The sequence below is a fragment of the Populus euphratica genome, unplaced genomic scaffold (assembly GCF_000495115.2).
Source record: "Populus euphratica unplaced genomic scaffold, PopEup_1.0 scaffold200.1, whole genome shotgun sequence".
Lineage (NCBI taxonomy): Eukaryota > Viridiplantae > Streptophyta > Magnoliopsida > Malpighiales > Salicaceae > Populus > Populus euphratica.
Window position 1 is genome coordinate 317,521 of NW_011500041.1, and position 22,316 is coordinate 339,836.

General features: G+C 31.2%; 2 protein-coding genes across 10 annotated transcripts; both read left to right on the top strand.

The window, feature by feature from the left end:
* The first annotated feature begins 6,885 nt into the window (after window positions 1-6,885).
* LOC105107261 (U3 small nucleolar ribonucleoprotein protein IMP3-like) lies at window positions 6,886-8,845 on the top strand. Its single transcript, XM_011001125.1, has 4 exons — window positions 6,886-7,160; window positions 7,404-7,511; window positions 8,015-8,089; window positions 8,368-8,845. The coding sequence occupies exons 1-4, from the start codon at window positions 7,027-7,029 to the stop codon at window positions 8,597-8,599; spliced, it is 549 nt and encodes a 182-aa protein (XP_010999427.1). The 5' UTR covers window positions 6,886-7,026; the 3' UTR covers window positions 8,600-8,845.
* Window positions 8,846-13,200: 4,355 nt separating this feature from the next.
* GTF2H2 (general transcription factor II H2) lies at window positions 13,201-20,836 on the top strand. 9 transcript variants are annotated; one of them, XM_011001129.1, is made up of 9 exons: window positions 14,716-14,868; window positions 15,048-15,082; window positions 16,036-16,101; window positions 16,191-16,258; window positions 17,244-17,423; window positions 17,929-18,284; window positions 18,534-18,995; window positions 19,215-19,590; window positions 20,094-20,836. In XM_011001129.1, the coding sequence occupies exons 6-9, from the start codon at window positions 18,006-18,008 to the stop codon at window positions 20,216-20,218; spliced, it is 1,242 nt and encodes a 413-aa protein (XP_010999431.1). In that variant the 5' UTR covers window positions 14,716-14,868; window positions 15,048-15,082; window positions 16,036-16,101; window positions 16,191-16,258; window positions 17,244-17,423; window positions 17,929-18,005; the 3' UTR covers window positions 20,219-20,836. The 9 variants fall into 9 exon arrangements, with proteins under 9 accessions (XP_010999433.1, XP_010999435.1, XP_010999436.1 ...); XM_011001131.1 differs by lacking the exons at window positions 14,716-14,868; window positions 15,048-15,082 and adding an exon at window positions 13,201-13,349; XM_011001130.1 differs by having other exon boundaries at window positions 14,537-15,082.
* Window positions 20,837-22,316: the final 1,480 nt, after the last annotated feature.

Below are 22,316 nucleotides of genomic sequence, written 5' to 3' on the forward strand. Positions count from 1 at the left end.
AAAAAAAAAAAAAAGAAGGGGAAAGAGAAGCTAGGGGAAGAGACAGGCGTGGAGAAGGAAGAACAAAGGGCAGAAGGAGCAAATCGACTAGGGACAGAAGACACAAAATGGTGTCTCTGCACCGAGAAGAAGAAGAAAAGACAGTCGCGCCACCGCTTGGAATCATCGTCATTTCTCCTCCTAGCTGCTGCCTCCACCACCTTCCACCCCTACTGACGACCATAACTGTGCTTTCCCGCTCCAGGTAACTTTCTTCCCTCCCCCGTTGTTTTTTAGTCGTTCATCTTCATTTGCATGCAGAAAGTGAGTAATTCACGTTCTGCAGTAAATGAAGATTAATTAGCTAGTCACTGTGTTGTGCACAGGAACTACCTAATTATATTTGTCTGGATATTGTGCTGCGCACAGTAACCAGCCCCTTTTATTGGTTATGGGCTGGAACACCAACCCAGCCCAAGCAGCTCGGCTGAGTCCAACCCACAGTATATGGGCTAGGTCAGGCCTACCTAGGATGGTTGGGCCAGGTCCGGCCCAGTTTTTTTGTTAAAAGAAAAATCAAAAAATATTTTTTGAAATTTTATAATTTTTCCATGTATTTTTATGTCATTTTGATTAATATCAACCATTATTTTTATGTTGCTAAAAATACAAAACCCGATATTAAAATACTCAATTTTCGTCAAAACTTCAAAAAAATACAAAAAAATTATAAAAATATTTTTGTGCATACGACCAAGTGTCTTAAAGCTAAAAATCATGGTGTTTTTTTACACAAAAAAATATGTTTTAGCATATATTTTGGCTTTAATAACCAGTTTATTAAAGTCAATAGAACATTGGCTTAAATTTCAAAAACAACAAAAATTTTATTTTGTTTGTCTTTTAATATCTGAGGTATGAATTTACACGTAAAATGTATTTCTGATATTAAAATAATAGTTTTTTTATAGACATTAGAACGGTTAGGTTTTATTCCATAAGATAAGAACCTCCTTACCGATGAGGACTTTTCTTAAACCATAGATGGACCAATATGATAAGACCTTGGATTTTTATCAAACAATAAAACAATGCAGCTTACCTTAAGTAGGACGTATTTAGGGTGATAATACCTTCCCTTTGTGTAATTAATCTTCGTACCTAATCTCTAAGACTATTTAGGGTTCCTAGTAATAAAAAACTAGGTTGCGACTCCCATTCTATTTTTTTTCCTGATAAGAGACAAGAATTTCATGTCTCCCTATATTTGCCAAGATAGATGGACTTACCACACTTGATGATGAGTGAGAGTGAACAATCATCGTAACGCTGCACATATATGACACAACCTCTTAAAGAAAAAAAGGAAAAAGGTTATAAATACACTTTAAGCAATCTAAATTGGGAGTTCACAATCTTCACTCTCTCGAAACTTATCCCCAATATTTGTGATACATAAACAAAAAAATAAATATTCATATTCTTATAATTTAATACTCATTTACTACAAATCTTTATAATAAAATCATTGACTTAATCATTAAAGGATCCTTAAAATTCCTAAAGAATGACTGTTTTTTAAGAATATTCAATCATTGTCACCAACCCTTGGAATCCTTAGTTATGGTGAATAAAATATTAACATGAACTTATGATCATCCATCTTTCAAACACCACAAAAAATAAATTCCCTAACATTCTGAATTTTTTAAGCATCATCACTATTAATACTTATTATAATAATTACTAGCTATTATATAGTCTTTGTAATTTTATTTAAAATTTAATTGTATTTTAATAATTAATTCATTATTTATCCTCATCTTATATATACATTCATAAACATTTAAGAAAAATTAAATAATGATATTTTCTTTTGAGAAATAATGTTTTTTTTAGAAGTTTTCAAACAAGATTTTCTTATTCTATATATATTGTGAGGATGTTTATATTATACATACAACTAAATGGTGTGGAGAAATCATTGTTTTTCCATGTCCAAATGCATTGTGGATTAGAATTTCAATGCACCGTGTATTTCTCTTTTTTATTTTTGTACTTTTTCATTTTTCTCATTTTTTCATTTTTTTCATTTTTTTCATTTATTTTTTCTTTTTTATCTAAAATTACTTTCCTTCTTTTTTTTTTTTCAACTTTCCTCTTTTTTTTCATTTATTTTTTCTTTTTTATCTAAAATTACTTTCCTTCTTTTTTTTTTTTCAACTTTCCTCTTTTTTTTCATTTATTTTTTATGTTTTTTCAAAATTATTTTTGTTGATTTAATTTTTTAAATATTGAGCTGGTTAAAAATTTTACTTTATAATTTTTTTTAAAAAATATTGTGAATTGCTGTAGTGTTTTTCAACATAGTGTTTCTCTGCATGGTGTTTTTATGATTTTCTCTGAAATTATCTTTTTTTATTTTATTTTTTAATATTGAACTGATTAAAAATTACAGTTATAATATGTATGGAAAGTGCTGTAACTTTCATCGCAAATTAATGTGGATTGCTATAATGTTTTTTCCTACATGATTTTTTCCTGTTTTGTTATATTTTTCTATAAAATTGTCTTGGTCAATTTTATTTTTTAAATATTAAGCTAGTTAATAATTGCAATTAGAAGTAAATACAAGTTTTTCTTCATAAAATAATATGGATTGATACAGTTTTACCTCACATGGTTTTTTTCTAGTTTCTTTTGTGTTTTTTTTTGTAATATGTTTTTTCCAAAATTTCCCCACACCCAAATACATCGTAGATTATAACAGTAATCCATAGTGCATTCTTGTTCTTTTCATTTTTTTGGCACTTTTTAAAATTTTTCACTTTTTCCTTTTTTTTGTTTATTTTTTCTTCTATTTTTTCCAAAATTACTTTACTTTTTTTTCAACTTCTCTTTTTTTTTAATTTTTTTTTTATTTTTTTTCAAAAAAATTTTTGTTGATTTTACTTTTTAAATATTGAGTTGATTAAAATTTTCGCTTTGTAATATTTTTCTTTAAAATATTGTGAATTGCTGTGATGTTTTTCCATATAATTTTTTTTATTTTATTTTTTAATATTGAGCTGGTTAAAAATTATAGTTATAATATGTAAGAAAAGTACTTTAACTTTTAACGTAAATTATTATAAATTGCTATAGTGTTTTTTCTTATACGATTTTTTTCTAATTTGTTATGTTTTTTTCTAAAATTATCTTGGTCAATTATATTTTTTAAATATTATGCTAGTTAAGAATTGTAATTACAAGTAAATACAAGTTTTTTCTTACAAAATATTATTGATTGATACAGTTTTTTTTCTCATATAGTTTTTTTTTAGTTTCTTTTGTGTTTTCTTTTTTTGAAATATATTTTTTCTAAAATTATCTTCATTGATTTTTTTTTAATATTGAGTTAGTTAGAATTTAACTTTATAATAAAGTTTAATCATGTGGAAAAAATATTGTAACTTTTCTCACAAAATATTATGGATTACTACAGTGTCTCTCTATATGATTTTTTTTTCATATAATTTTTTTAAAATTATCCTTGTCACTGTCAATATGTGAGGAAAAGCTTAATCATTGTGGATTGATACAGTTTCAAAATTATCCTTATCTCTATCATTGTGTAATTTTTTCATTAAAACACTGTGAATTGTTGTAATATTTTTTCATATGATTTTTTTATAATTTTTTTCAAAATTATCTTTATCGATTTTTTTTAATATGGAGTTGGTTAAAAATTATAATTACAATAAAGCTAAATTATATGGGGAAAGTGTTATAGTTTTTCTCACAAAACACTGTAGATTGTTATAGTATTTATCTAAATGGTTTTTTATTTTATTTTATTGAGGAAAACACTGTAGTTTTCCTCACAAAACATTGTCAATGGTACAACGTTTTTCCTCATGAATTTTTTTCCTTCCAAAATTATCCTTGGTGGTTTTTTTTAATATTAAGTTGGTAGAGAATTTAGTTGTGGAATTTTTTTTGCTTTTTATTAATAAAAAATTTAAATCATATGGAAAAAATACTATATCTTTTCTCGCAAAATACTGTGAATCGCTACAAATTATTTTGTTTAGTTTCTAAGTTTTTTTTATCACCAACACAACTTTTTTTCTCGTCATGAAATATTAGCTCTATCATACCTTTAGTTTCGAACACTTATTTAGTACCGATTCACAATTATAATACTATCAAGTATTTTTATTTTATAAGCCTGTTACAGCGCGCGAGCATGCCATCTCGTATATTATAAGTATATATTTATATATAATCAATTATTGAACCAAGAAATATTCTTCTAAGAGATAAACTTATTCTATTTTTATATTGCTACTTTTATTTTCATGCTCTATTTTATTTTTATTTCTATTAATACATTTTATTTTTTTCCATTGACGGGCTCTTATTCCTTTAAGAATTCATATTACAAAAACTTTTAGGCCATGTTTGTTTTCTAGAAAGTAGTTTTCAGGAAATCACTTTCCAAGCTTTCCTGTGTTTGTTTGTCATTAGAAAAGTTTGTTAATGGAAAAATATTTTACAGTCAACGGAAAATACTTTCTAGTCAACAGAAAATATTTTTCAGTCAAAGAAAAATTTAGCTTGATTTTCAATGAAGTGTTTTTCTTTTTAGCTGTGTTTGTTTTCTGGGAAGTAATTTCTGGAAAATCACTTTCCAAACTTTCTTGTGTTTATTTGCTGTTAGGAAAGTTGATCAACGAAAAATACTTTTCAATCAAAGGAAAATTTGGCTTGGTTTTTAAGAAAGTGTTTTCTTGAAAACTTTAGGGCGAAAAACACTTTCCAGAAGTTGTAAAAAATTTAGAAATGTCATTTTTTGCTGATTATATCAAATTTGATCCTCAAACTTTTGATTGCTATATATATTTTGTTTTGAATATTTATTTTTTAATTTCATTTCTTAAAATTTAATTTTATATTAACTTTGATCCTCATTTTTATAATTGTTATTTGCTTTTCTTTTTTTTTATTGAAATTTTTTATCTATCAAATTTGATCCTCATTCTTTTGATTGTTACTTATTTTATTTGAAATACTTTATGAAATGTTAATTATTATTATTTAAATTTCTTTATCTTTTTTTTTAGATTTTATATTTATTATTTTGATTATTATTTATTTTATTTGAGATAATTTATAAAATTATATTTTTTTCAATTTCATTCTTATTCAACTTTTTAATTTGTAAGATTTATTGTTGATTATTTTAATAAACTTGTGAAAAAATAAAATATTAATAAATTATTTATTAGTTTATTTTTCATAACATAACTAAACATTGGAAAGTGTTTTGGAAAAAGTTGAAGAAATAATAGATATTATAAAAAAAAATAGGAGGGGAGAAAAGTTTCCGTTGTCGGGACTTGAACCTAATTTCCTCGAACAAACAAATTCTTATTTTGAATCAATTTTTAGGCCCCATTTGTTTGCAAGAAAGTAATTTCCTTTTGGAAAGTGAATTCCGAGGAAAGTGAATTTCAGGAAAGTGAATTCCGGGAAACTATTTTCTGATGTTTGGTGGTATAATGGAAAATGAACTGGAAAACACTTTCCAGTGTTTGGTTATGTTATAGAAAATGAACTGGAAAATAATTTATTAATGAATTAATTTTTTAAAAAATTTATCTAATATATGAAAAATATTTAATATAAATATTTAATCACTTACAATAAAAAAATAAAATCTAAAAAGTGTAATGATGAATTTTTTTATTATATCTTATATTTATATATAGCTTATTTTATAAAATATAACTATATATGCCATATATTATTATAAAGATATAATCTTGTAAAAGTTTTCATAAATAAAACCTATTAATTTTTTTTTTCAATTTTAAAAGCTTAAAATATGTTTTTTTTTTATATATGAAGAAAACTAAATTAGTTTATGTTTTAAAGATTTTTTTAACCAAGTAAGAGTTAATTTTTTAGGTTTTTTGGTATGAAGATTTTTTTAAAAAATAAATAAATACAAAAAATATTTTGATAGATTTTTTTTTGATAAAGATTGTTTCTTCTTTTTTACGGTATAGGTAATTAATTAAAAGTTAAATTTTATAATTTTTTTAAATAAAATACTTTTATTTATCTTTATGTCTTCTCTCCTTGTGAGTCATGACCCTGAATAATGGTAGAGAAAAAAAAATTTGAAAAACCTTACAAAAATCAAGATTCCAGCCAAGACCCACCATTACAAGCTATTTCTTCAAGCTAGGAACTCAAGAAAGAAAAGCAAGGAACAATCAGAGAAACCAATAGGAGAAAAAGCTGCCCTACAGCACTCGATAGGATTGAAGAATTCACTCCACCGAACTTTTCCTTCACTTTTGACACCCAATTCAGCACCTATTCTCAAGATTTCACACCCAAATTCAGATCTTTTAACTTGGTGCCATCAACGAAAGAAAGATTGGATGATACTGTTCTCTGTTTTTATTAGAGCTCAGAAAATAAAAAAAGTTATCAAGAAGACAAGCAGCAGGTAGGGGTTAGTGAAGAAAGAGCAGTCGGTATTAACACATTGAGAAGGTCCATTGATGGGATTAGAGAGAAGAAGCGAGAGAGTAAAGAATAATTTGATATTTATATTTCAGAATAGTGCATGTTTTATTAATAAAGAGAAAGGAAAGTGTTTTCCTTAGAATAAAAAAATGAAAACACTTTCCTCTCATAAAGCCTTTTGTTTTTCTTTGATCAGAATTGAATTTTCATTAACTAATTTTTTTTATATTCACTAAACATGAGAAAATAAAAGAAATGATTTTCAGAAATTCATTTTTCTTAAACAAACAAGGTATTAAAAAACCAAATTCTGCTGGAGCTCCTTAAAAAAACAAGCCATAGCATAAGCCCAAGCCCATCTAGCTTAGGGTTTAAGGCACAAATTAAGAAAACCTCTAGGCGCCCTCCCTCTCTTCCTCCTGCGAAAAAAACGAAAACAAAATCAAATAGTTATCATTAGGGTTTATCAATTAATCTCTCTCTGTGGCACTTTTCTTTATTGTTACAGAAGCAGTTTCTTAAAGAATGAGGAAGCTAAAGTTTCACGAGAGAAAGCTGCTAAAGAAAGTAAATTTCTTGGACTGGAAAAGAGAGCACAATCACAGAGAAGCCCATGTTATGCAACGTTACCACATCGTTGAGCGTGATGATTACAAGAAGTATGTTGTATGCGTTGAAAACTTTTGTTTTTTTTTTTTGGTGTCTTGAATCTCTCTTTTAAGTTTCTCTAATTTTTTATAAAAATACTTACTTTTTTTGTTTTTCTTAAACTTTGCCTGTTTTAGTTTTCTGTACTTGTTTATGAAACGTGAAATTTATTATTGTTGTTGTTGTTATTGTGTTTCTTGAACTGGGGATTGTTTTATTTTAGTTTAATTATTGGTAAAAATTGTGAAATGCAGGTATTCTAGTGTGTGCCGGATGGTGCAGAAGTTGACAAATATTTTGAAGCAGATGGATCCTAGAGACCCTTATCGTGTTGAAATGACTGACGTTCTTTTGGAGAAGCTGTAAGTTCATTTGTTTATTTATTTTGTTTTGTTTAATCTTATCATTAGTGGAAAATGTGAATATGTTAGTGATAATTTGAGCTAAAGGATTGCTGAGGCTTTGATATGGTAAAATCTGAGCTTAAGGAGTAAAGATTGCTAAACAAACATTTTAATCTTGGTGGAAACAAAGTAGTTAGCGTTACCCGTGCTGCTTTTGATGTGGCATTGCTTCACTGGCAGCAAATTGATTTTATTGTGATGAATACCAATCTTTTTTAGTCTTTGATTTAAGTTCCATTCTTGTAAATGCGTTATGGATAGTGTCCAGCTTCATGTTTTGCTTGCTGGTTTTAAGGTTTGAACATCAGGCAATGAAAAGTCACAATTGACCGAGATAGTCTTTTTACATTGGTTTTACAAGTAATGTTCTAAGTGGTTCTTTTTGTTGCACCCTTTTTCTCTTGTTGCTGTTGTTTCCAATTAAGTAGCTGATGTTTTGGTTGTATCATTGCAAATGACAGCTACAACATGGGTGTCATACCAAGCAGGAAAAGCTTGGCCTTGTGTGATCGCTTGTCGGTGTCATCCTTTTGCAGGTAGGATAATGCTTCTTGAACTGAAATCTTTTGCTGTGTAATAAGACCCTCTGTTTGAGCCCTTCCCCATTTTCTACTCTCTCTTGAGAGGACGTGTAAAGAAAATGTGGTGCAATTCGATATTTATGGTGTGAAGAGAAATCCCAAACTTCCATTGGACTTTCGTATGGTGTTCTCCCTTACTGCTGTACTGACTGGTTGCTTGGAAATTCTCTTCTTTCAAATCTTTACCTACTTGCATGTTTGTTTTGTTAATGAGTATATCTTGTTGCTTGCAGGCGTAGGCTTTCAACTGTTTTGATGAGATTGAAGTTTGCCGAACACTTGAAAGAAGCTGTAACATACATCGAGCAGGGGCATATTCGTGTAGGTCCCGAGACTGTTACTGACCCAGCATTCCTGGTAACAAGGAGCATGGAAGACTTTGTTACTTGGGTAGATACATCCAAGATAAAGAGAAAGGTGCTTGAATATAATGAGAATCTGGATGATTATGATGCAATGAACTAGGGGAAACTTTTTTTGTATGCCTTATGTCTGTGGTTTACGACATAAGCAAAATTTTGGTCATAAATGATTAAAATATGGTGTAAGAATGATGTTTAGAGGGACTTTTGCCCTACTGCGGAGAACATCACCCTCAATAGCCAGAATTTATGGCGTTACAATTTACAAATATTTTGTAATTTGTGAAATCTTATGAGCAAGCCTTCTCTCAATGTTTTTCTTCAAGCTAAATTGATTTCCCGTTCTACCGTATTTCTGATTGTTATAACTTTTTTTGTCTTAAAAAGAAATTTAAAAACTGTTTAGTGTGGTTTACATGAACATGATTTCTCGGTATGCTGACTGGGCACATTGTAGGACTGTGATCCCAGGTGAAGTTAATCATATGTATGTATGAATGTTGCACTTGCATTATTTTGTAAATTGAATCAGCTTGAGTTGTAAGAACTGGCATCATGAAAATAGGCCTGTCTGGTATGAATTGGCAACATAAAATTGAGGGTTTTTTTTTTTTTTTACCATGAAATATGGCAATTTAACTAAAAAGAGCAAAATATATTGTAGTGTGGAACCAAATTACATGTGAAATTGAATTCAATTTATAAACAAATTTGAATTCAGTTGATAGCGTATCACAATTAAGAATACATGATCTTGACTATTTTGTTTTTAATCTGAAAATTATTTGTTTTTTTTTATAAAAATATATAGACCTATCTTATATTAATTTTTATATATAAAAAAAAGAATATATATATATATATATATATATATATATATATATATTCCAATCTCCTTTGTTTTAGGTGGAGAAAATCTTACAGGCAAGTAGGAATAATAGTCTTGAGACAGGAAACTGTGCAGGCAACATCCTGTGTACTAGAACCAATACCGATACAAGAACAAGGCCTCCACTGCCCATTTCTTGATCATTCCAATCAATAAACAGCATAAGAAGGGCATAAGAAACTCGGCACGACCAATTACAGTTCGCAGTTCAATCTTCACTGTGCTTACCTAGAAATCTACAACACCTCATCCGAACATGCAAAGCAAAAGGGGCATCGCTTAAAAGCCTGTAAAATTTCCTCCTCAGTTCAACCCAAACTCTTCAACACTTCAACTTTCTTGTTCCAAGTGTACTCGTTCCTTCGTAACATCACTCTTAAGAACATGAATAAAAATGGTACGTAGTCTTTGGATCGATTTCCAAATCTTCAAATGCTTTCACAGCATAAACCATTCTCTGATGCTTCTTGCTGTATAGTTCTTGGTTGCAGCATAATCAGTTTTGCAATCCTATAGGCAGGCACTCCCTCTTTTATCAATAAATCAATGTTTGATTCCATGGATGACAGACAGCATTGACACTGAACAACGCTTAAAAGCTGATGACAATGGGGGTTTCGCAGATCACTTTCATCGATTTGGAGTTCTGGGAAACTGAATAAGCAGATTCTAAGTGAATCCCGGATGAGCTAAGGAGGTGTTGTACAGTAAATGATGAGGGGATGAAGCATTGAGTGGTATAGCAGATGTTTTCAAGGAATGATTTTGTGCCAGAGAGAGCAGGTTTCTCGGTTATTACTTGCCATTCCTTGGAAGCAAAATGTGCTTCGTGGGCAAGACAAAAGATCCAACGAGTAAGGATTTTTAGAAAGAGGCAGTCTTTTTGGAAAATATCAATTAGAATTATTATTTTTTTAGCAAATCAGAAGATGTCCCCTCTAATTTGTTTGTTTTTGGTATTTGGAATTCAAATCAACACTGAATTTCAATGATTCCTCTTGAGAAATATCATTTGTATTTTATTTTTTATAAAAAGGGTTGATTTTTCTTGTAGCAATTTGATTATAAGAAGTAGTTTCTGAAAAATTATTACTTTTTTTTTATATATATGTATAAAATTAGTTTTTAAAATTGAGATTTTTGTTTATTTATCTTTTCCCTTAGAACAAGAAAATTCACAAAAATTGAGCCTTTTAAGATATAAAGGTTCCCTACTAACATGATGATAACAAGAACAAGAAAATGAACTGATTACCTGTACATCTAAAACAACTGGAAAAGAAAAAATGGTATGGCGCTTTCCTTTTTATACTGACATTGAATTACTTCTTTTTTATTCATTTTTATTTTTGTAATTACATCCTTTTCTAACATAATTATATAAATTATGATAAATATATCAAATTACATGTTAGAGAACTAAGAATTAAAAAGTTAAAATATAGGAAATATATAGTCAACCATAAATTTACAATAATTTGTGATTTAATACAAAAATTTATTTTATTTATTTTTATTCCATGGGTTAGAGAGCAAAAAGAGAAACTTGTAAAAAAACTACAATGCAATAGAAAATTACTGGTTGAACCACTTTTCTATAAAGGAACTCGATGTTTTTTATGTCAATGGATTTTATTTGATAAGAAAAATTTGATGATGATGACTTTTATCTTTAAACATAAATGAAAAAAAGATAATAATAAGTTTATGATTTTTTTATTAAGTTAATTTCTGTTTTTTGAGTGATTTTAGAGGTGTTTGGGGTTGTTAAGTAGTGTTGGGAGGTTTTATGGTGTTTTGAAGATGTTTTTAAATTAAAATTAATTTGAAAATAGATTTTAAACAAGAAAAAAGCCTCTCTTGTTTTTTTATCTGATAATTATTTTTAAAAAAAACAAGAAAAAAAAATAAAAATATTGGGATTTTTTTAGTGTATTTTTCAAATACTATCCTTTAATATTAAGTACTCTTTTTTAAAAAAAAATTGTTCTTCTATATTTGGTTAAATTTAAAATGATTTTTGTAATTTTGTATAATATAGTAGAATAAAAAATAATCGAATTTAGTGGAGCTCATAACCCGAATTATGAATTTAATAAATTAACCCATGTTAATCTAAAAGGTGTTTTTCTTTGATTTTTTATTTAAACATGATAAGTTGGTGATGCCACATTATAATAACTTCAATATAATTTAATTTAAAATTTGATCTAAGTAAAAAGTTGAAAGCTATCTCAGATTTAATGGCACCACCAACAAATTTCATGTTACAAAGATATTAAGTTTTTACATTCAAAAGCTTTTTAATTTTTATTTTTTTCATTCAACAGCATAACACACAAAGGAAAGCTAGTTATATACTAAGACGTTGTTGGGTAATGTAGCTGCTAGTGAGATTCACCCGTAACCACACATTTTAATATTTAATAAATCAAGCAAGATTAATTTTGCTTGGTAGGCCCCCACATCATTTTTGCTGTCCAATCACAGGATTGGAGAAGCAGCATTTTACTACTTCTTGTGGGTATTTTTAGAAACAGTGGAGCCATGTTCCATTGTCACAATGTTCATTTTTTTTTTTGAAAAACTAGTGCAACATGAATAATATTTTTTTTTAAAAAATAATTTAAGGTGAATTAAATTTACTCGTATTGTAATCTCAATTTTATTTACAATAACAACTGCAATACCAAATATACCCTAAATAGAATTGACATTTACCTACAATAACTCGAATAATAATGGCTAAAATACCTAGCAGTTTGTGTTCTATAGTTGGTTTTGTAAAGAAGCTTAACTCTATTTTATTGATTTTATATTTTAAAAATATTTTTAATTAATTTATTTTAATATTTTCAAATTATTTTAATGTGTTAATATTAAAAATAATTTTAAAAAATAAAAAAATATCGTTAATATACATTTTAACATAAAAAATTATTTAAAAAATAATTAAAATTATTATTGCGCGCCTAAAAAACTATGGAAAATATAGTTTTTATTGGATAGATTTCGTATGTAATGATATTGCACATAGTTTAATAGAATAATAAAAAATATTTGATATTAATATTATTTATTTCATAATGTAATAACAATAGTTAAATCTATAATATTTAAATTAAAAATTATTAATATTAATATATATATATATATATAATATTTTATAATCTCAATTTGAAAAACATTTTTTTAACCAAACACATTAAATTATTTTTTGTTCAACCTCAATTTTAACTACAGTTTTAACTAAACATATATTTTTTCAAACTAATTTCAACTAAAATTACTTTTTATAAAATAACTTTTTTAAAACCATAACTACAATAACAACTGCAATACCAAATATACCCTAAATAGAATTGACATTTACCTACAATAACTCGAATAATAATGGCTAAAATACCTAGCAGTTTGTGTTCTATAGTTGGTTTTGTAAAGAAGCTTAACTCTATTTTATTGATTTTATATTTTAAAAATATTTTTAATTAATTTATTTTAATATTTTCAAATTATTTTAATGTGTTAATATTAAAAATAATTTTAAAAAATAAAAAAATATCGTTAATATACATTTTAACATAAAAAATTATTTAAAAAATAATTAAAATTACACTACCAAACAAGTTACAGATTACTTATTAGGATTTATATTTTCTAATTTTATTAGAAAATACTTTAAGATATATTAAAATAATATTTTTTATTTTTATTTATTACTAGATGAAAAATTAAAAATCCCATGGCGAAAAAAAGGCCAGCTATTTTTTAATATACGGCGCCGTCTTGAACAAGGGATGAGAATCCCTGGGGTCTCAAAACAGGCAGCCACTACGCAGAACACAAGTCCCAAACCCCCCTCTTCCCTTCAGTTCCCAATCTGTTTCTTCTTCATTTCTTTTTCTTAATCAGCTACTACTGAGTACTGACCTTCAGTTCAAGCTTGGATTACGCTCCATTTCAGGCAAGTCAACCTCTCATTTTTTCTTCTTCTCTCCACAGGTTTCGACATACATAGTTCTTCCACCTTAGTTTTTAGGTTGTTCTGTTAAAGGCTTATTTCACTGTATATAAATGCATGAGTTGAAACTATTTGGTCTATGGCATCTATATGAACGTTTCACCTATCGAATTGAGTGACATGAGGAAATTTAGGGTTTGGTTTTGTGGCATGTTCACACGATTTAGGAAATTTGGTAATCTTCTGAGGATAATGTCATATTTTATGCCCAGTTTTTGAGAGAAATAAAAGAAACTGTCAGTTTCTTGTTGTTGGGAATGCTATTGCAGGTCTTTCGTACTGCTTTGAGAAGACTGTTTTACATGGCGTGCGGACATTTCTAACCTTCCTAACTCATTGTATGACTGATTTGCTGATTTTTGTTTTCTCTGAATGTGGCTTTATAGCATGTGGTTAGCGTGTTGCATCCCCTGCTTTACTATGTTGATTGACGATACTGGCACTGTTACAACCCCTTAATATATATATATGAAGTTTGCACCCCCTGCTTTATCTCTGAATGTGGATTCTTTGTTTAAACATTTTAGAATTTATGTTTGGTTAAGGGTTTTATATATTTTAATTGTGTTGTTGTTAATTTAAAGTGAAGGATGTCAACTGTTTTCTTTTCTTTCTTTTTTTTTTCAATGGTGAGGTATTGCTTGTAATAAGTTGTGGTACTGTAGCTGTTTTTTTTTTTTTTTTTCCAGTCTGGACGTGTTGGGGTTGTGGTACTGGAACTGTTTTTTCAGTGCTGGAATTGTGAAAGTATGAATTACCACTGCTATAAGCTGTGGGGCAAGGTTGTTAAAATGACGAGTTGTCTTGTAAAATAAAAAATCATACAATTTTACGAGTCAATATATATTATCGTGTTATATCAGTTTATAAACTTGAAATTTGGTAAAATCACAGTAAAATCGTATGAAAATGTTGAAATCTGCTGAAATCATTTAAAATCATGATTTTGAACCCTGTTTTACGTGTTTAAAAAGGCCCTTGGTCTTTAGGTGGATGCTTCTCTTCTCTCTTTCTCTGGTAGTGAGGCTTCTAGAACATTGACAACTGATTTTCTGGTAAGCGGATTGACTGCTTTCCCTTATTAACCATTTCCTAAGGCAGCACACACAAGGAACTGTTCTGCTTCAGCTACTGTCTCTTAGTTCGGAGTTTAACTCTTTCTTTCCTCTGATGAATCTTTGGCTGATTCCCTCTTTTCAACCTCTAGTGGGTTGGCCCAGGCTCAAAGGCCCTGTCATATTGTCAAGCCCGAGAAAGCCTAGCCCGCAAGCCTGCTTTACCTTCACTTCCTTCCGTACCTGATTCTTAGTCTGCTCTAAAGGCAGCCAGTGTCTTCTGGAGTGACTCTCGGGTAATTTCAATGGTTAAAACATGTATATACTGGCAGTCTGCGCTACAATAAGCCAATAACAACACCAAAAATTGAAAAACCTTGCGTCTCCTAGCGCCTCTCTTTCTCAAAGTCCTTCCAGTTCCAGTGTTCCAATCCAAACTTCCAATTTCCAAATTCAAAACAAACCATCTCTGCAACATTTAAGTAACTTACCATCCAGTGTTCCATCTCTCCGATTTCCATTTCTCTGTAACTTACCAATTTCCAAATTCCACTTTTGTACAATCTACCTCTCTTTCCATCTGGGTGGAAAAGAATTATATCTGCAAATTGCAGCCTACTGGTAAGTGATCTGCAACCTTGAAGGATTTTTTTTTGTATATGGATCTTCTGAGTTCTGAATTAGTTTTCTTAGTTGGGAAACTAATCTGGGGGGAGCCGGGAAGTCAGTAATAAGTGATCTTGATTTCTTATAACATGCACAGCACAATAATTTCTTCCCTTGCTCATTTTAATGGCAAATAATTTTGCTAAACCTCGACAAAACCATGTGGAAAAATCCTTTGCACCTGGTAAAATAAAGCCATTGTAAGCAGCCGAGCTCAAGTTTTTTCTCCTCTTGCAATAACTAATCTCAGAGTCAATTAATGAAATTATGCTTGCTCAAATTTTATTATGTTTTCTAACCTGAACTTATTTTTAAAGTGGCCGCTGTTTTGTTGGCTTTTCATATATCCCGTAGTCAATTAATGAGCATGTGGATTAAAGTTATCAAAAGGAAATCATTGTTGTGATGAACTCTGATGTTGCAGCTCTTTATTTGTATTTGATAGCCTTTGGTGCTCCTCTATATTATATTTCAGAGTTGCTCTAAGCTAATTGCTTTTCATTGTCTTGATGATACATGTGCTTAACATACCAAGTAAGACACCAGATTCTGACTTTTTAAATCAGAGTGCCCCTGCCATATTCATATCTACTGGTGTAAGATTCTTTAATGTTGCCATGCTGTTGTGATCTTTAATGAATGAATCGATGCTCTGTTTGTACGCTTCTTATTAGTTTACCCACAGAGGGATGCTTTGTGCCTACCTAAAAGCTGTATGCGTCAGTTATGAGTGTTTGTCTGTTTTTCATAGGATATAGGATATTTTCTGATAACTGTTTGCTGTCAATACAGAAGATGACCATGCATTTATTGAAAAAAAGCCTAACCCATGCATTGCTACTGTATTTTAAAAAGTACTGTAATTCTTCACTCAAGTTTTATTCATTGTCTCCGTGTATCATGACTAGATGGGCAAGTGGAGCCCTTGATCCAAAGATCAGCACATCTGGTGATGTTGTTACATCAGTGAAAAGGTTTGCGCATGCTTGTTAATTTGGTACTTTTGCTTTGATATTATGAAATGTAAGCTTATGTTAAATACCTCGTGTTCCATTTCTCACAGGGGTGTATGGGTAATGATTGCAGACTTGCAGTTTTTCTTGGTTATTGCTTGCTACAGGCCCCCTCAACATAAGTTGGGGGATTCAGCTATCATGAAATTTGGTTTTATGCTTTTACTTGTTACTGAATGTTGAATTGTTAAGCATACCTTATGGTTTCTTTTGTCACTTGATATATGAGAGTTTGAAGCTCTGATTGTAATTGTTTGATTTATTTGTTGGGATTAGTGGACCAACAATATCTAATCATAGATGGTCACTTCTCTGGCACTTTTAGGTTTTAATATAACTTGGCTGTTGACATTCTGATTTTTATGGATAAACATCAAAAACATAGAGGACCTAACTCATCTGGCTGGTTCTCAAACCTGGCTGCAAACTATTTAGGTTTGAAATTGTTCTCAAGTGAGCTCTTAACACATGCAGATTTTAGTGGAGCTGTTATCATCATTCATCAATTGCTTTAGCTTTGCGAGTTCTTTATGCATACTTTTGGATTATATGAATTGTTATTTATAACACATGTATTATTGTACTTCTTTTTTAACAAAAAATTAATTAGAATCATATTATGGTACTATTTAGTTTGTTAATTTTTAGTTAATGAAAAGTTAAATTCTGTATGAATTTTTATTTGGACCATGTGTTTTAAGATGCTTAAACTATGTATGAATTTTTATTTGAATCATATATTTTAAGGTGCTTGAACTATGAATGAAAAAAAAAATTTCTATGATTTCACGATCTGAGTTTATCTTACATTTTTCGTGTCATGTCAAAAACGTGTTTTTAACAACCTTATTGTGGGAAAGAGGTTTTGGAATTTTATTTTTGTTGTGGGAAATAATCACCACTGTTATAAGCTCTTTTTTTTTTTTTTTCAATTTTCCGGGTTGATCTAGATTAACTCCCGACCCGTGACCTGGCCATTGAGCCGGGTTTGGTTTGATAACTATGCTAATAATATTAATAACTAATAATAAAAGATTCATTTTTTACATTATTTCTCTTTCTTAATTTGGTGGTTTCTTTTTTCTTCTCTTCTTCTTCTGCAGGTAGAACAACCTGCCAGCTGTTTCTGTTCCTTGGAGGGGGGGGGGGGGGGGGGGGGGAGAAGATTTTTTTAGCGAGATGGTGACTTCTAATTAGATGGGTCTCATATTCAGTGCTGCATGTACAGTTACTGCTGCTGCTACTAATAACTGCAACAACTGTTTTTCCTTTTCTTCTCTCAGGTATTTATCATAAGCACTTGTGGCTTTTCTACCCATTTTCTAATTAACCTTTTTTTTCTTATTACTGCATTATTTCTCCCTAATGTTCTTTTTATTTCCTGATTTTGGGATATGGGATTTTTTTTTTAATAAAATGTTGCTGTTATATCTATTTTGTTGTCTTTTTGTTTGGACAACTGTAGATTTGTATCCTTGAGAGCCTGATAATTTGGATCGTTTTGGTGTGCTTTTGTAATGAATTGAATCAATGAATCAGATTCAATGGTTATCAAGGATTGAAGTTTTTTTCTTTTTCATGTTTTGATCACCCAACATGCAAAAATTTATTGAGTTTCTACAATGTGTGGAAATTTGATGAATTGTTCTCAATTAAAAATAAAATATCATGTTTCATTGCTGGATATGTTTTCTAGATATCATTATAGCTACATTTATCAGCAAAAAAAAAACTGAATCTTTAATTTTTATGAGGGACCCCCCTCCCTCTCACTCATCTTCTCAACAGTCAGAAATCTTGAGCACAAAACCCTAATCCAAGACGAATTCAACAAACACTAAGGAGGAGTAGGAGTCAAGGCAAGCATGACTAACAACATTGCTGAAAAAAGAAGACAGCAAGAAGAAGAAGACGATGAAGAAGATGGTGATCTTGACGGTTGGGGAGAGAGAAATTATGCTGATGAGAGATCTTGGGAAGCTTTACAAGAGGATGAGTCTGGGCTCCTTCGTCCTTTGGATAACAAAGCGATGTACCATGCTCAATATCGCCGTCGTCTTCGTTCTCTTTCTACTGCTTCTAATTCCCAGCGTATTCAGAAAGGGCTCATTCGTTTTCTCTACATTGTCCTAGATCTCTCAAGGGTAATCAAAATTTTTTTCTTTTTCTTCCTTTTTTCAATTTCTGACTACATTTTCAATATTTAATATTTAATTGTTAGGTGGATTTGCTCCCTGCATTAAGAAAATAATTTCTTATGCATGGGACAAAAGAAATGAAGTATTATGTCCTCTTATTCATATTATGTGATAAAGCAATGAAAAAACATTTTCTGAACTATCAATTGGTCTTCAAATGGTATGAAAGTAACAAATTAGAAATGAATTTTGTAGGCAGCATCAGTGATGGATTTTCGACCAAGCAGAATGGCTGTGGTTGCGCAAAATGTTGAGGCGTTTATAAGGGAGTTTTTTGATCAGAATCCACTTAGTCAGATTGCTTTGGTCACTATAAAAGATGGGGTTGCTTATTCTTTAACGGAGCTTGGTGGGAGTCCTGAGTCTCATATTAAGGCTTTGATGGCTAAGTTGGAATGTTCAGGTGATTCGTCACTACAGAATGCACTGGAGCTTGTTCATGAGTATCTTGATAAAATTCCATCATATGGTAATCGTGAAGTTCTCATCTTATATTCTGCTCTTACGACCTGTGATCCGGGAGATATAATGGAGACAATCCAGAAATGCAAGAAGTCTAAAATGAGATGCTCAGTTATTGGCCTCTCTGCTGAAATGTTCATATGCAAGCATCTCTGCCAAGAAACTGGTGGATTGTACTCTGTTGCTTTGGATGAGGTGAGTTATATTAACTAAAAGGAATTTGAGAATAACTTGCCATGTTGTAAGCAATCTGGCTGTTATTGAAAACTAAAAGCTTAAAATAAATCTGAGTCTTACAAAAATTCCAGGAAAAGAAAATCTTCTACAAAACGCAAGGGCATCTAATATTTTCTTACCCATCCTAAAGCTGAAAGCATATTTCATGAGCACTGCTGCTATGTTTTTCTTATGCAGAGCCACTTTAGAGAGTTAATATTGGAGCATGCACCCCCTCCTCCGGCAATAGCAGAATTTGCAATAGCTAACTTGATCAAGATGGGTTTCCCACAAAGAGCAGCAGAGGGTTCCATCTCGATATGTTCTTGTCATAAAGAATCGAAAGTTGGTGAGGGGTATATTTGTCCAAGATGTAAAGCGCGTGTGTGTGAACTTCCTACTGAATGCCGTATTTGTGGGTTGACACTTGTTTCTTCACCCCATTTAGCAAGGTCGTACCATCATCTCTTTCCCATAGCACCATTTGATGAGGTGAAACCATCACGTCAAAATGAACTACATCGTAGATCACATAAAACTTGTTTTGGTTGCCAACAAAGCCTTGTCAATCCTGGTGAGTTATATAGATGTGGAGGTTTTGCAATTGTACATGCTTCTTGTTATATGTCTCTATTCATGACCATGCATGCCTATGCAATACAGAAATAATATCCAGATTCGGATGAATTATGTTCTCATGTTGCTATTATTATTGGGGCATCACACGCAGAGATGTTTGAAAATTACTCTGCCTGCAAACCAAACTTTTTTTGAGTGTCATCGATGCATCATGATAACCTAGATCCTTTGTTGCCTATCTCTGGTAAAATTATCAAGAAGACAAATATTTTAACTCTGGTGTCAAACTGCTGGACCAATGTTAGCTGGCAGATTTATTTGGGCTGAGTTTCTGTTTACCTTTTTTCTCTGCTTAAAAGAAAACTTATTTGCTACCGGACTGGTGCACCTCATATTTTAGTTTTTTTCTCCTCTCTTTTGCTGATTGATTTATGGTTAAGACTCTCATTATGTTTGGCAAGTTTTTGTTGCTCAGCTATTCTAATTGTTTTGTCACAGGCAATAAACCCAGCCTTCAAGTTGCTTGTCCAAAATGCAAACAGTACTTTTGCCTTGACTGTGACATTTATATTCATGAGAGCCTGCACAATTGCCCAGGTTGCGAGAGCCTTAGAGCTTCATAGTCAGGCACCACTGCATCGGTAATGAAGAATGAAAAACTATTGCCACTTGAGTGTTCTACTTTTCTTCTGCCATATGGATATGGCATGCCCTTACTGCTATTCCTTCTAACACATCCAAGCAAATTCAGATTTTTTTTCCCTATTCATGTATGGCGTGGTCACCATTGCAACACGGACAGATACCTAACTTGACTGGTCAGGCAAGTATTGATACTTGGTTTTACAGATAGGGCTGTTGAGTGGAGCTTAGCTCACGCTGATTTTCTCGCATTGCATATGTAATCAAAGAATTCACAGGCCACATGCGTCACATGGATTGCAATCTTTCACATGGCATGTGTTTCCATCATGGTTGTAGCCATAATTGGTCGCTTAAAAGTGTTTCTTAGGTGACTAGAACCCTCTCATGTTATTACTTGTACGCTCCTTTTGCCCGAGGGTGCATTGGCTTTATTTGATTCAATGTCATAGAAATAGCACATACCTTTCAGGAGTTTTGGGTAATTTTTTTGTATCCAGTCAGTTAAGACTCAAAAAGAAATGAGATATTGTATCTTAATTCCTCAAATTTTTCAGATTTGTTGGAGTAAATGAAAATCTTACTCGTCTTTTCCGGGACATCAGGTCACAAATATGCACTCATGCTTTGATTGGTTGTTACTGCAGTTAATTTTGCACTTCAGGTAGAGCAGTGCCTCTGCTATCTGCACTTTAATTTTCTGTCGCAAGTAAAGTGGCTGTGAATCCTGGTGTATGGAAATTTAAGGTTTAAGATGGCTTTAAGGCAGAAAATGGACGAGTCTAGGGAGGGATGTGACGGGTAAAATGAAAGCTTTTGCCCTACAAATCAAATTTCAGATGATTAGCCAGCGTCATGCCTTTATCTCCATTTACAGTGATTAACGTATTCAACGCCTAAATAAAACTAGCAACAATACAACTTTTTATTTAGGCTTGGACATCCACACGACTCACTGGAGGTAGGTGAAGCTTGGTGTAGTTATTGTAGTTATGCTTGTAAATACATAAGCATATGAACGTGTTATATCTCCTCATGCTCAAACATTGTCTACTCGCCATCCACCATTGAAATAGAACGTGCATGTATTCAATAAAAGCATGTTCCTTGGCCGCTTGTCTTTCAAAAATTGGTCCATCTATAGCGCGCAAATCACAAAATCTCCAAAACTACAAGTGAAATATATAAATCTCTCAACATAGAGCAATGGTGCCCATGCTGTAATAGATGAAGGAAGGGGTTCTTCCAGATCGGGGAACAGCTATAGACTCACAATCGAGAGGACAATTGAAGGCCGCAACCTTCAATGTTAGAAATGATTAGTTTCTTGGCAATGGAGGTTTTGGAAGTGTCTCTAAGGGCCGGCTCAAGGAGAAGGTTCCGTTTACAGTGATTAACGTATTCAAGGCCTAAATAAAACTAGCAACAATACAACTTTTTATTTAGGCTTGGACATCCACACGACTCACTGGAGGTAGGTGAAGCTTGGTGTAGTTACTGTAGTTATGCTTGTAAATACATAGGCTACTGCACGCAAGGTCAGCATATGAACGTGTTATATCTCCTCATGCTCAAACATTGTCTACTCGCCATCCACCATTGAAATAGAACGTGCATGTATTCAATAAAAGCATGTTCCTTGGCCGCTTGTCTTTCAAAAATTGGTCCATCTATAGCGCGCAAATCACAAAATCTCCAAAACTACAAGTGAAATATATAAATCTCTCAACATAGAGCAATGGTGCCCATGCTGTAATAGATGAAGGAAGGGGTTCTTCCAGATCGGGGAACAGCTATAGACTCACAATCGAGAGGACAATTGAAGGCCGCAACCTTCAATGTTAGAAATGATTAGTTTCTTGGCAATGGAGGTTTTGGAAGTGTCTCTAAGGGCCGGCTCAAGGAGAAGGTTCCGTTTACAGTGCTTAACGTATTCAAGGCCTAAATAAAACTAGCAACAATACACCTTTTTATTTAGGCTTGGCCATCCACACGACTCACTGGAGCTAGGTGAAGCTTGGTGTAGTTACTGTAGTTATGGTTGTAAATACATAGGCTACTGCACGCAAGGTCAGCATA

Coding starts and splice junctions, on each gene's coding strand:
- GTF2H2 (XM_011001134.1), top strand. CDS start 18,006: ATGACTAACAACATTGCTGAAAAAAGAAGACAGCAAGAAGAAGAAGAC. Junction 18,996..19,214: donor ACTCTGTTGCTTTGGATGAG/GTGAGTTATATT, acceptor TTTCTTATGCAG/AGCCACTTTAGAGAGTTAAT. Junction 19,591..20,093: donor ACAAAGCCTTGTCAATCCTG/GTGAGTTATATA, acceptor GTTTTGTCACAG/GCAATAAACCCAGCCTTCAA.
- LOC105107261 (XM_011001125.1), top strand. CDS start 7,027: ATGAGGAAGCTAAAGTTTCACGAGAGAAAGCTGCTAAAGAAAGTAAAT. Junction 7,512..8,014: donor GACGTTCTTTTGGAGAAGCT/GTAAGTTCATTT, acceptor TGCAAATGACAG/CTACAACATGGGTGTCATAC. Junction 8,090..8,367: donor TCGGTGTCATCCTTTTGCAG/GTAGGATAATGC, acceptor TGTTGCTTGCAG/GCGTAGGCTTTCAACTGTTT.